The sequence below is a fragment of the Durio zibethinus genome, chromosome 19 (genome assembly GCF_047325235.1).
Source record: "Durio zibethinus cultivar Kanyao isolate XHJ-2024 chromosome 19, ASM4732523v1, whole genome shotgun sequence".
NCBI classification, from domain to species: Eukaryota; Viridiplantae; Streptophyta; class Magnoliopsida; order Malvales; family Malvaceae; genus Durio; species Durio zibethinus.
The window spans coordinates 7,847,786-7,860,673 of record NC_143180.1 but is presented as its reverse complement, the minus strand read 5'-3'; the positions used below and the strand labels follow the sequence as shown (position 1 = coordinate 7,860,673).

At 27.3% G+C, this 12,888-nt stretch overlaps 1 protein-coding gene across 2 annotated transcripts; it reads left to right on the top strand.

Moving 5' to 3' along the window:
- The first annotated feature begins 4,159 nt into the window (after positions 1 to 4,159).
- LOC111310373 (phosphoglucan phosphatase DSP4, amyloplastic-like) lies at positions 4,160 to 11,606 on the top strand. Of its 2 annotated transcripts, none has more exons than XM_022909775.2 (14): positions 4,160 to 4,437; positions 4,547 to 4,619; positions 4,758 to 4,802; positions 5,206 to 5,308; positions 5,714 to 5,790; positions 5,886 to 5,962; positions 6,153 to 6,233; positions 6,447 to 6,579; positions 6,718 to 6,777; positions 7,563 to 7,619; positions 8,442 to 8,537; positions 10,141 to 10,200; positions 10,837 to 10,944; positions 11,337 to 11,606. In XM_022909775.2, exons 1-14 carry the CDS (start codon positions 4,412 to 4,414, stop codon positions 11,466 to 11,468), a joined length of 1,128 nt encoding a protein of 375 aa, XP_022765510.2. In that variant the 5' UTR covers positions 4,160 to 4,411; the 3' UTR covers positions 11,469 to 11,606. The 2 variants fall into 2 exon arrangements, with proteins under 2 accessions (XP_022765510.2, XP_022765507.2); XM_022909772.2 differs by having other exon boundaries at positions 4,228 to 4,437; positions 4,541 to 4,619.
- Positions 11,607 to 12,888: the final 1,282 nt, after the last annotated feature.

Below are 12,888 nucleotides of genomic sequence, written 5' to 3'. Positions count from 1 at the left end.
TTTTAATTTTTTAAAAAATAATTTTTGTTTTTGTTTACTAAATATATTTTTAGGAAACAAAAAATAGAAAATAAAAACTATTTTCTAGAAAATAAAAATAAAAATATTTTCTCAAAAGAAATAAAAAAAACTCACCTCTTCCTAATTTTTTTTTATTCCGTAAGAAAAGTAAAAATTTTATCTCATTTACCGTTATTTACCTGTATTTTCAAACTATATTATTCTCTCTAATCTCCTAAAATTATAAAATAAATGTGATTTTTGTTATTTATAATATCAAAAATATTATGCTTTTAAGATAAAAAAACTTAGTGGATAAAATTTTATTTTCAAAAATTTAAAATTTTAACAAAAACTATGTTTTTAAGATAAAAAATATAACAGTTGTTGAACTTTTATTTTCGAAATTTTGGAATTTTAAGATAAAAATGTAATGAATGTTGAAAATATATTTTAAAAATTCTAAAATTTTAAAAAAATATTTTTTTTAAGACAATAAATACAGTAGATGTTAAAAATTTATTTTTGAAATTCTAAAATTTGAACACAAATCATATTTTTAAGATAAAAAATATAGTTGAGATTGCAACTTTCTTTTAGAAATTCTAAAATTTTATCAAAGACTGCGTTTTTAAGATGAAAATGTGGTAGATGTTGAAACAATAATTTTGAAATTATAAAATTTTAACAAAGATTGCTTTTTTAAGATATAAAACATAGTGGACATTGAAATTTTATTTTTGAAATTTTTGATTTTTAACAAAGATCATGTATTTAAGATAAAAAATGTAGTAAATGTTGAAATTATATTTTTGAAATTCTAAAATTTTAACAAAAACTGCATTTTTAAGATAAAAAACATAGTGAATATCAAAATTTTATTTTCAAAATTCTAAAACTTTAATAAATATCTCATTTTTCAAATATGAAACATAACAGATGTTGAAATCATATTTTAAAAATTCTATAATCTTAATAAATATTGCATTTTTAAGTAAAAAAATGTAACGAATATTGCTACTCATAACAAAATTAAAATAAAATGTAAAATATCTTTACATAATATTATATATAAAATCTAAAATAAATTTATTTAATATTATTACTTATAAAATCTGTTCCAGGTGTTTTACCCCTTGAAACCCTTAGGAGAAGGGTTTACCACCCCTACATTGACCTTACTCAAAGGTTAATATGCTTATTTTCTTTGCATTGGGATAATTAATATAAGGATAATAATTAAAATTATAAAATTATATTTGATAAAAATATAAAAATATATAAAATTTTTTTAAAGCTATTTTTAATTTCAACGAAAACAAAACGTGTTATTCATGTATAATATATTATGAATGTTACGTGTTATTCATATGTCATAAAAAATAATATAGTAAAATATTTTATTAATTAATATTACATTCTTTTAAATTAAACACAAAAATTTTACATTTGCTATGTCAATAAAACTCATAAATCACGTATTCTCATTCAATATAATTTTCTCCTAAAATCACTTTTCATCTCAAAATTGAAAAATCTTTGAATCAAATACCTTTTTTTAAGGTGACTGCATAAATCAACTAAATCAAATTTAATATCATTTTAACTCTTTTTTTTTTCCCAAACATTTTAACTCTTCTTTGCTAGTAAACTTTTTACTCTCTTCAAATTTTTTAAGAAAGGTACTATTAATTAACAATCACTACAAATTTAAATAATCAATGGAGACATCATCCTAAGTCATCTTTATCATACATTAATCTAAATCACTTGAAAGTTATTATTTTGTAACTAATTATTTGGTTATAATAAGATATAAACTAGATAATTACGCGATGGGATCTATAATTATTAAAATAAAATTATTTTATTAAATTATTGGTTTTGTTGTGATAATATATATATATTTTGTAAACATTTGATAATTTTATCTGTTTTTTTTTTAATTTAATTAGAATGCAAAAGAAATGTACTACTATAATATCTAACTATTTTTTTTTTACTATGTCTTGATTTTTTTTTTTGTTCAACCATATACGGAAGCAAAATTGTCATATTTTAAAACAATATAAATTATTTAAGTTTTTGGTATAATAAGAAAATACTGGTGTATCTCACTAATTTATATATTATATTTAATTATTTTTTGTAAAATTTATAATTTTAATAGAATTTTATAAATTTTAAAATATTTTAAAAATTGTTATATCATTTTCTAATTAAATTCATCCCTCAATCTAACTCTCAAGTCCACTGTGAGATAGTTATATGTGTTATATATTTATTACAAAGATATTCATGAATTCGGGTTCAATAGGATCAAGTTCAGTTGATAACAAAATCTTTCCCAAAACATGATTCCGCCTGTCCATAAAAGCTCAAATAGGCTGGGTTACAATTTAAAAAAATATTAAAGCGTTAAAAAGTACTTATATATTATAATTTTAATATTTTAAAATATATTTTATTATTATAATTAAATGTAAATAAAGACGTTTTATTAATAAAATAATGACTTGAGAGCTCAATCAGAATCAGGTTCAGCCCGTTAATTTATAAATAAATTTTATAAATTTTTGAAATCTCTTCTATACCCTTGATAATTCATGTAACTCATTTTCTTATCCTTTTTGGACAGATGTTACTCATTTATCTCTGAATAGATAAATCTCGCCCTGATCCCAAACCTTCTATATGAGTTTTACTTTAGTCCATAACCTTTGAATTGTTTTATTTGAGTCCCAAACATTTTTAAATGGTTCCATTTTAGTCTTCACCCATGATGTTATTAAAATAAAATAATTCCATATCTGTTAAATATATAATTTTTTTGATTTTATATTCAAATTAACCTTTTCACCTATTACTAATTAATTTTAGATTAAATATTTAACATGATATTAGAACTTAAATTTTGTTTCATTGTTTTTATCTCCTTTCCAAATTTATTATGTGATTAGATTTTTTTTTTGTCTATATGTGATAGTCGAAGTGATATTATTTCAAATTTATTAAATATTTGATTTTATGTGATTTTATATTTAAATTAAGTTTTTGTATTTATCATCAATTAATTTTAAATTTGATAGTTTATCTGTGAACATTTTCGTAATATGCCATATCAACCGTTCTCAATTGTTAAGAAAAAAAAATGATAAAGGACCAAAATGAATGATTTTAAAAGTTTAAAGATCTAAATAAAACAATTAAAAAAGTAGTTATTGAAATAAAACTAAAATAAAAAATTAGGGATTATAGTTAAAATTTACCCATAAAATAGTAACTTTTGTAAGTTTTAATATGCCTATGATAAATTTTATTATGTACTTTTTAGAAAAATTTTAACTGTTTTCATCTCAAAAATTTTGTTATGTATTGATTTTCATGGAAGTTTAAAATTTTTTTTTGGCTTAAATATATTCAATATTAAAATTTAATTTTTTTATAAAATTAAAATTTCACGATTTTTACTATTAAAAAGGAAAAAATTATAAAAACAATTTTAAAATATAAAAAAAATTAGATGTTGAAAAATTTTTTTTTTTAAGACATCCAAAAAAAATGAATAACAAAAATGGGAAGAGAATAAATTTTTTTTTTGTTGCTGAATGGTTAAAAGATTATACTGTTTTGTTGTTTGTTTATGTTCTTCAAATCTTAATTTTTTAAATATATAATAAATCTCTAATAATAATGATACAGAGAAAATAATAACAAATTTGAAGTACTCGAAATCTCTAATAATACGGTGATTTTAATATTATTTTAAAAACTTTGGAGCTCCTAAATCTAATAGGTCACACCAAAGATAAGATTATTAAAAGACAAGTCCAGCTTGGTTCGGTCCAATAACACCACTAGTTTCGTGATATTTTTTTTATTTTTAATCATAATGAGTTTCTTTAACTTATATTTCATTATATTTATGTTTTAATACCTTGTTATTGTGATAAAATTATTTTTTTTATAAATAAAATGTAGCAATTTCTTAGGTAACGTGTTCCAATATATTACATGAGATAGAAAAGTATACTAATAATATTTTCGATCATATCCTAGTTTATTTATATTATTTAAATTTTTTAAAAAATAATAATTAACTTTGCAAAACGCGCAAAAAAACATATTTTTATTTCTTTTCATCTCCCAATTAATACGTAAGAAAAAAAAAAAGAAAAAGAAAAAGAAAGAGTAATTAACGATAGCGGGATCCAACGTTTTAGGACAGTGGAGCTGATGGCCATAGATTCGTCCGAATGGCATTGTTGAGATTCTTTCAAAAAACAATTCTTTTTTTAATTCTTCAATCAACAACTAGAAAATCTCAAAAGTTAAAAAAAAAAAAAAATCTACTTTGCAACTAAGATTTTTCTGTCATCTGCAAGATTATTTTTTTCTCTTCTGATCAGACATGAACTGTCTTCAAAATCTTCCAAGGTCTAATCAAAATCCTATCTTTTCAATCTTTTTAATATTCCAATATATTTTTTTAACATGGGTCTAATCCGGAATATTGCGTAAAATTTTATATTTGGAATAGTTTCAGATCCTATGCATTGCCATTTCATGGTTTCAAGTGCAATCCTAGAAAACCCTTTTCATGTTCTATTAATATGATGGTAAATTTACAGCTTTTAACTCTTTAATCCTTACATCTGTTGTATAATATATTAATATCAGTAGTTATATGTATTGATATGTGTATGATTTATCTCATGTTTTTGTTTTTGGGTGTTGAATTATGTGATTTAATGTAGGGAGGGAAGAATTCTGGTGATATACCACGAAGTATGGAAGTTAAGGTACCTTAGTTATCCATGGATTTCGAATTCATTTTCTGGGTTTGGTTGGAATTTAGTGTTAGCTTCAGAGATTTGATTTCATTGTATATTCTGTACATATCCTTTCTTCATTTTGATCAATTTGTTTTAGTTTTTAAAGATACAAGGAATTTGTTAATTTTCCATTTGCATTAAAAATGTAGCATGTGAAACCAAAATGATCTGCATTCTTTTCAAGCACAGGTACAGCATTTGACGATTGTGCCCAAATTTTAGTAGGAGGCTTAGTAACCTTTTATTTTGATTTATTATGGTTAAATTGCTTTGGTTTAGGATGAGAAAAAGTCTGTCTTCTTGTGCTGCTTAACATGCTGCTTGGTTTTATTTGAACAGTGATTTTGGTTATGAACTTCTTTTGCTGCAGGCAATTTCAGGTTCCACATCAAGTGAAAAGAAGAGTAGCTCTGATTCAGAGGAGGGGAAATCCGAGATATATAGTCATAATATGACAGAAGCTATGGGTGCTGGTAAGCTCACTTGTGTTCTGCTTTTGCTTTAAGCTTGAGGAAGCTCTGGATGCAATTTGGCGTAATTGCCATTTTTCATGTCAGAGGCTCATAACCATGCCTTTTGATGTGGGGTACAAAATGGTAAGCTAAAATCTTAATGTAATGGCTCACAACCAGCAGGGAGATCTTTTTAACATAAAGTTTAATGTAATGGCTCACAACCAGCGGGGAGATCTTTTTAACATAAAGTGTCAAAGAAACAATACAGGATACTTTATGGCAGCCTCAACATTCAACATGATAAATTAATATGTTGGCTTTTAATTTAATGTTATTATTGCTCTGGTAGTTACTCTATTATATGATTTTGTTTCTTCTAGGTTTAGTTGTTGTTAATCATTTGTTTTATGTGGTTTTCTGCAGTTTTAACTTATAGGCATGAACTGGGAATGAACTATAACTTTATCCGTCCAGACCTAATTGTGGGTTCATGTTTGCAGGTGATTCTCATTTCTAAGTAAATAACTGAAAAATAATTCTCTCTTAATTGTTTACCGGAATTTTATTTGTTTCTTTTCTCTCTTCAAATTGATAGACTCCTAAAGACGTTGACAAGCTTCGTAAAGTCGGAGTGAAAACCATATTTTGCTTGCAGCAAGATCCAGATTTGGAGTATCCTAGACACTATTGTCATTGAAGTTCCATCTAAATTTATGATTTAAAAAATGAAAGTAACTAACTTCTCTTACATATTTTTATATGTATGATTATTTGTAAGTGACATGTTATTTTTGGACATAAGATTGACAAGAATGGTTGAGCAAATAAGTAACCGCTGTGTTTCCTTTACTACAATTTCCAGATTTTTTGGGGTTGATATTGGTGCCATTCAAGATTATGCCAAGAAATGCGGTGATATTGAACACATACGTGCTCAAATAAGGTCAGACATAACAATTGAGTGATCATTACATCATAATGAGTTTTCACTGTGAAAAGCATCTTTTGTAATGCTATGGGTGAAACTAGCGATTAATTTTTTAACACATATCAACTTATATGTATCACTGATAACTTGTTAAGTAGAAGCATCTGTTTTTGTTATTAGAAGTCCTTTTTTTTGTTAATATAGTTAGGTCAATATTGAATGAAGCAGGGACTTTGATTCATTTGATTTACGGATGCGGCTTCCGGCTGTGCTTAGTAAATTGTACAAGGCTATAAATCGGAATGGAGGTGTAACGTATATACATTGTACTGCTGGACTTGGAAGAGCTCCTGCTGTTGCGGTATTCAATTCATCTATTATTCTGAAATGCCTTCTGCTGTCCAGTTTTCAGAGCTCAACTTTCGTGCAATGAGCATCTTTTGGTTCCTCTAATTTATCTGTGTACTGATCTGTAGATTTTTGTTGTTATTAATGACAGTTGGCATTTATGTTCTGGGTTCAAGGCTATAAACTTGGTGAAGCTCACAGATTGCTGCTGGTATTCTTGCCTTTCTCTCCATGCTCATTTCTTTTTGCATAATAATATCAGAGCTAAACAGGCTCCATCTTTCTAAATTTATCAATAGATTTAGAACCATCAGAAGGGTTAATTCAATTTGGGTGTCTGGATTTATTTCTATCATTTTAGGGTTGATGAATCTTTGAATCAATATTATTAAAAATGAAGACGTATTTTCATAAATTTTCTTAAGGCCTAACTTGTGCATGTAATTATTAATGTGATTTTATTTGCAATGCAAGCCACACGGTTGAGAATCTGTCAATTTAAATCACAACAATTTAAATGCAAGGATCTTAGTTATGGTATCTGAACAGCTTGCTTTACCATTGTAACTACTGCCTTTAAGTTAACTGTTAGATATATTACTGAAATTTATGTCTGAGGAGCAGCACCTTGTGCTTGCTGATATAGGGTACCCAATAGTTAGTTCTGACAGTAGATGTAATTTCAGTTTTTTTTTTTAAACAAACCATAAAATTCCCATGCTTCCCAAAACTTGAATGGGTAATTTGTGACTTGATCCTGTTCATAGATGTAGTTTCTGGTTAAAAGTTAGATAGTTTAGTTTAATTCTGGAACTAGTTTTGGAAAGTTTGGGATAGTAATCTCTAGACTTTTTTCTTCTTTTTCCTTCTCTTTTTTTTTTTTTTTTTTTTTTTTTTCTGTAAATGATTAATCAAAAAGACGGTTTTGCATTGTCAATACTGTGTGTAGATTATCTTATAACATCTCTGATATATTTTTTATTTCTTCTCTTTCAGAGCAAACGTGCATGCTTCCCTAAATTGGATGCCATCAAAAGTGCAACTGCTGATATTGTGAGTCATTTTCCTTCTATTACAATAAGCATAATCATTCATGAAGCCTTAAGCCTTAAAATTTTTATTTTCTTTTTCGATGTTTGAACTAGTTTATTTGTTGTATGAAGAGTAGTATGTGTTATTTGATACAATTTTATACAAATGCTGCCTGGTTGTGTGAAAAACTTCTAGCAGTTTACATGCTTTTTGTAGCACAAATATATATTTGAAGTGTGAAGCTTTCCTGAATTTGTGGTTAGAATTACTGCCCTTGCAAGGTGATAATATTTTAACTTTCTCAGACATTTTAAGTCATTCCTATTATTGCAGTTGAATATAACTACCCTCTTGTATATTATATATTGCATGCCCTATCCCTTCAATGTAGCTTATTTTTCTTTTGATGAGCCCAGTTGAAATTGATGAATCAGGATTATATGTGTAATTGCATTCTTGATGACTTTATGTGTTTGTTTGTCTTTGACATGCAAAAGATAGACAACTAAGCTAATCATGTAACTATAAATCCATGGGACTTGCACCACACTTTGTGGAAATAACTATTTTATTCTCTGCTTCATGAGTTCACGAAATTGCAAAACATTCTCTCTTTTGGTGTGTAATACAATAGTATTGCAGTATTTGCTAAGCATGAATTTCATGTGGTCATTGCAAAACATTTACTTTTTGGGTGTGTAATACAATGTTAATTGCAGTATTCACTAAAGCACAAGCTTCATGATGACAGTTATTTTTTTATTTTTTTATTTAGTGTATAAGCATTATATATTGAATGAGAAGTTATTGCAAACTCATTTTATCATATTTCTCAACATAAAGCTCACGGACCTCAAGAAGGAGCTTGTCACTTTGACATGGGAAGACAGCAAGTGCTCTACGGTGGAAGTTTCTGGACTTGATATAGGGTGGGGTCAGGTATACTATTAATTATTAGCACATTCAGCTTTGTCAATCGAGAATTATAGAAGCCATGGAATTTGTTCGAGGATGCAAAAAATGCCAATTGCCACATTGTGAATTCTAAAAGCTACAATATCCCTATGTCTATAACTGTGTGATTTTTAACCAGAATTTCGTATAAAATATGAGATAAAAGATCTTGTGACTTATGCGGTAACTGATAAGAGCTAGTCTACTTGAACAGCTGTATATCCTCTATATGTTAAGACATTATATAATTCCTCTTTCCTGCAGACTAGTGAAGTTCCATTCCTAATTTATGGCTCTATGTTTTGTTTTTCTCGCTAGTGGGAAGATGCTTTACTGTTAGAAACAAATATCTTTGCGGTTTTTCTCAATTAAATAATATCGATTGCAGGGAAACTATTCACCTTCAATAAACAGTTGTCTGTGCATATTCCAGCTGTTTGTTAAACTGATTTATTATGCACTTTAGAAGATTGTGTTCTGTCTAAATCTAGAGAGTTTTTCACAGAGGTTTGTAATTAATCCTTTCAGCTTGTCAACCATTGGTCTTCTCGTCTTGTCCTCTCTGCACATCCCAGACTTCTAGGATACTTTTTGGTTCAGTATAGCATGAAGAGGATCAGACAATAAAAGAATGGTGGATAAGATTAGAATATTTTTTATCCTTTCTTGTATTTGGTACAAATGCAATTATGAGAAGGATGAAGGATAGCATAAGATAGATGCTATTTTATATGTCAAGAAAGATAACCTTTTTATACATATTATCTAGCATCAGGATGTATTATACATAATTATTTAGTGTGAAAATCCTTTTTTTTAAATTTTTTCTTATGTGTGTATTTTCTTTTTTCAGAATTTATGCAATGTAAAAGAATGTTGTTTAGCGTTTGTCCTAATCTTAATTTTTGATGAAATTGATTCATTTACCCTTTTCTCCTTAAATTTGTTTATGTCGATTCTTTCTTTCATTCTTTTTTAATGGTTGGCATGGCTATCCTTAATATTTAATTGGCCTAGCTTACTTTCTATAATAAAATTTGAGATTTATTTTATCAATTTTATAATTATTTTTTTGTGCTAACAGTTATGTGTTTCATTGTAGAGGGAACACTCAAAAAGGAAAACAGTTCAAACCAGTGTAGACTAAATTTTACTTTACCTCACTTTGAACAATGTAGCATATATAATAGGAAGTAAGAGTTGGATGATTGTCTTTTCAAAAGGATTCAAATGGTCAACTTCATTTGCAAATTTACTCCTAATCCTTTCCTTAAAAGCTAGCCAAACTCTGTTCTTGGTGAATAATCTGGTGTACCGAGTGGGGCCTGTGTTCCTAAGGGTAGCTTTTTGAACCTGTATCCAGCATGTCATATAGAAACAAACTAATTTTGTGCATGTAAAAAGTTCTTGGTTTTCTCTACAATGGATTGAGAACTGTCAGCTATGTTGGAGGCAGATTGTGCTTTTGTTTTTTGGTTAGCAGAGTTCAGTGGATTAGAATTATTCATTATTTTAAAGATGATATACTAATTAATTCTTTCACTTTCAGCTTTTTTATAATTCTACCGATGTTGTCTTTTTTATCCAGAGAATACCTTTGAAGCTGGACAAGGAACATGGATCATGGACTCTTCAGAGAGAACTGCCGGTAATTGTATTTTGTTTGTAGGAGTGCATTTTAGTCTTTAATTTCTTAAAAGCAGAAATATGTAAAGTACTCTTGCATTTGCCTTTGTTTTTCAAACCCCTGCATTAACAATTATCCTACATTTATTCAGTTACAGCTTTTGTTGCTCTTTCTTGCCCTGTTTCTCTTAGTTTTATGCAATTGTGAATCCTGTTGGCACTAAAATTTCTGCTGAATAGTCACTCATGGTTTGAAGAATCAAGATCCCTGTGCATTTTGTTAACATTTCAGTCATACTGAGCCTTCCAATTTGCATGCACTTGTCCTTGGGACTGTTTCTTCAACCCTAGTTCTTGTACACGTAATGTAAATGCTTCATATCGTCATGTCCTCACCTGTGTCAGGTCTAATACTCATGGGAACATATAATAGAATTTTTATTTTGTAGTTTGATAATGTGTAGATAGGCAATAGCTCTCACCTTAAGAAACAGAATGACCTCATACAGGTGTAAATTATTAGTATGGTTTTTTTTAACCTGAGATGTATCTGTCAGTCTAGAGATTATTTGAAGAAAGCTATCTAGCAAGTGGAACTCATGTCAATATAAGGAGACCGCATTTTAAGATAATTGTACGTTTCCTCTTTCTTTAACAGGAAGGACGCTACGAGTACAAGTATATAGTTGATGGTGAATGGACAATCAATGAATTCGAGCTGCTAACGACTCCTAATAAAGATGGCCACATCAACAATTTTCTCCATGTAAGTTTCCACTTTCTACTCTCTGGTTGTCAAGGGGGGAGCTCAATCTTGTACTATCAATTCTATATTATTGGATTTGTTTAAGGTTCTTCAGTAGCCCTAGCTTTGGATAAGTTAGTTCAGCTGGTGTTTGGTCATCTCCAATGGATCATTATTAGATATCCAAACCCAGTTCAAGCAGATTGAGAATTGGAAGCTTTCTATGAATTTCCCAGTTAGCCCTTATAGTTTGAAAGAACGCAGAGCACCCTTCTCAGGAATATGTAGATTAAGGATGCCTTGGCTATAATCTGGCAAAGCTCTATCAGTTAGCGATAATTTTCTCTTTTATAGCAGCCCTCCACTGACTAGGCGACTTTCACCCTCTGATGTTTGTTTTTCTCATGGTGCAGATTGTGGACAATGATCCAAACAGTGTCAGTGCAGTAGTTCGAAAGAGGTTGACTGGCGAGAATCCTGATCTTACGAAGGAAGAAAGATTGAAAATTAGACAGCTTCTCGAATCCTATCCCGATGAAGAGTGAACCAAAAATTACAATACATGGCATCTTGCATTGTATTCCTGTAAAATTTGTTTGAAATAAGCTTGTATCATAGCAATATGAAACTGTTGTGGAATAGTTACATTACAATAAATAAAATTGTTTGCTTAAGTTCTTATATTTCTGCAAAGATTATACTTCTAGAATTTCATTTCATCTCTTCTTGTTGAAGACATCTAGCAGGCCTGGCTTTCAAAGTATCAGGTTTCTGATGTCAAACCGCATTTTAAGACTGCTCAGTTATTAGAGGTTTTATCTTTTCAGAGTAAAACTTTTGGTTATGTAGTCATTTAAAAGGGAAAAAGGATCAATGGAATGACCATATGAAGTGCATTCTTAGGTTTAATTTGGTAAAATTTTTTGTTTGTTTTTAACTTTGCTCTCAAGAGTTGAAAATTGAAAGTAGATTTAATAGTCCTAGTATCTATTTGGTTTTTGTCTCTTATTAAACATATGAAAAATGTACAAATAATCATATTATAATTTATTTTTACACGTAAAATAAGAAATATATTTTTGATTTTTGATAAATTCATATATAGTTTTTAGTAAAAATTTAAACTATATCATTTTAGTATTTTATTTTGTATTATTTTTTGGTTGTGTCACTTATTATATTTAAAATTATCAAATCTATTTTAAAATTAAAGTACTAGCATTTGGTATGCTTTCAAATTTTTTTTTTATATATACATAATGCATATGATATTAAATTGCATAACAATTGTACGCAAATAATTACTCAACATTAAATCTCACTCTTTTCATTTTAAAATCCGTATGCTTCTAATTTTTTTACTTTACATAAAATTCTATATAATAATACATGTGATCTTGAAATTACTAACTTTATAAATAGCATATAACAATTAAATTAATATTTTTATTACAAAGTTGATACTCGCTTAAAACATTCAGAATGATAAAGTTAATACTACTCAATTTTGAGTTAAATTCTTTTTTAATCTTTAATTTTAAAAAAATTTTAATTAGATTTTCAATTATTTAAAATTATCTTAATTTACTCATTTCATTTATGGTACCATCTAAATTGAGAAACTAACGCCATTGATATTGTCAGTTGATATCTTATGTAACAAATGAAAAGATCAAAATAAAATTTTACTCAAAATTTATGGATCCAATATACTACTATCTCAATTTTTATTTCAAATATATTTTTATAAAATATTCAATTTAAAATAAGGTTTTTTTTTTATTTTTTATTGTAATATAATTTATTAGTTAAATTTTTTTTTTGATTAAAACTAAATATTCAAAACTTAAAATTAAGTTCAAATTTTAAAATATTTTTAAAAAAATTCAATATCTTTTTAAAAATTAGAAACAATTTTAATATATTTTCTATCCAAAAAAGTTATTTCTATTAAAAAAATTAATT

Excerpts from the sequence above, each read along its gene's own strand:
- LOC111310373 (XM_022909772.2), top strand. The coding sequence starts at position 4,412 with ATGAACTGTCTTCAAAATCTTCCAAG. Across the intron at positions 4,620-4,757 it reads CATGTTCTATTAATATGATG|GGAGGGAAGAATTCTGGTGA; the intron begins GTAAATTTACAG and ends GATTTAATGTAG. Across the intron at positions 6,580-6,717 it reads GAAGAGCTCCTGCTGTTGCG|TTGGCATTTATGTTCTGGGT; the intron begins GTATTCAATTCA and ends TATTAATGACAG.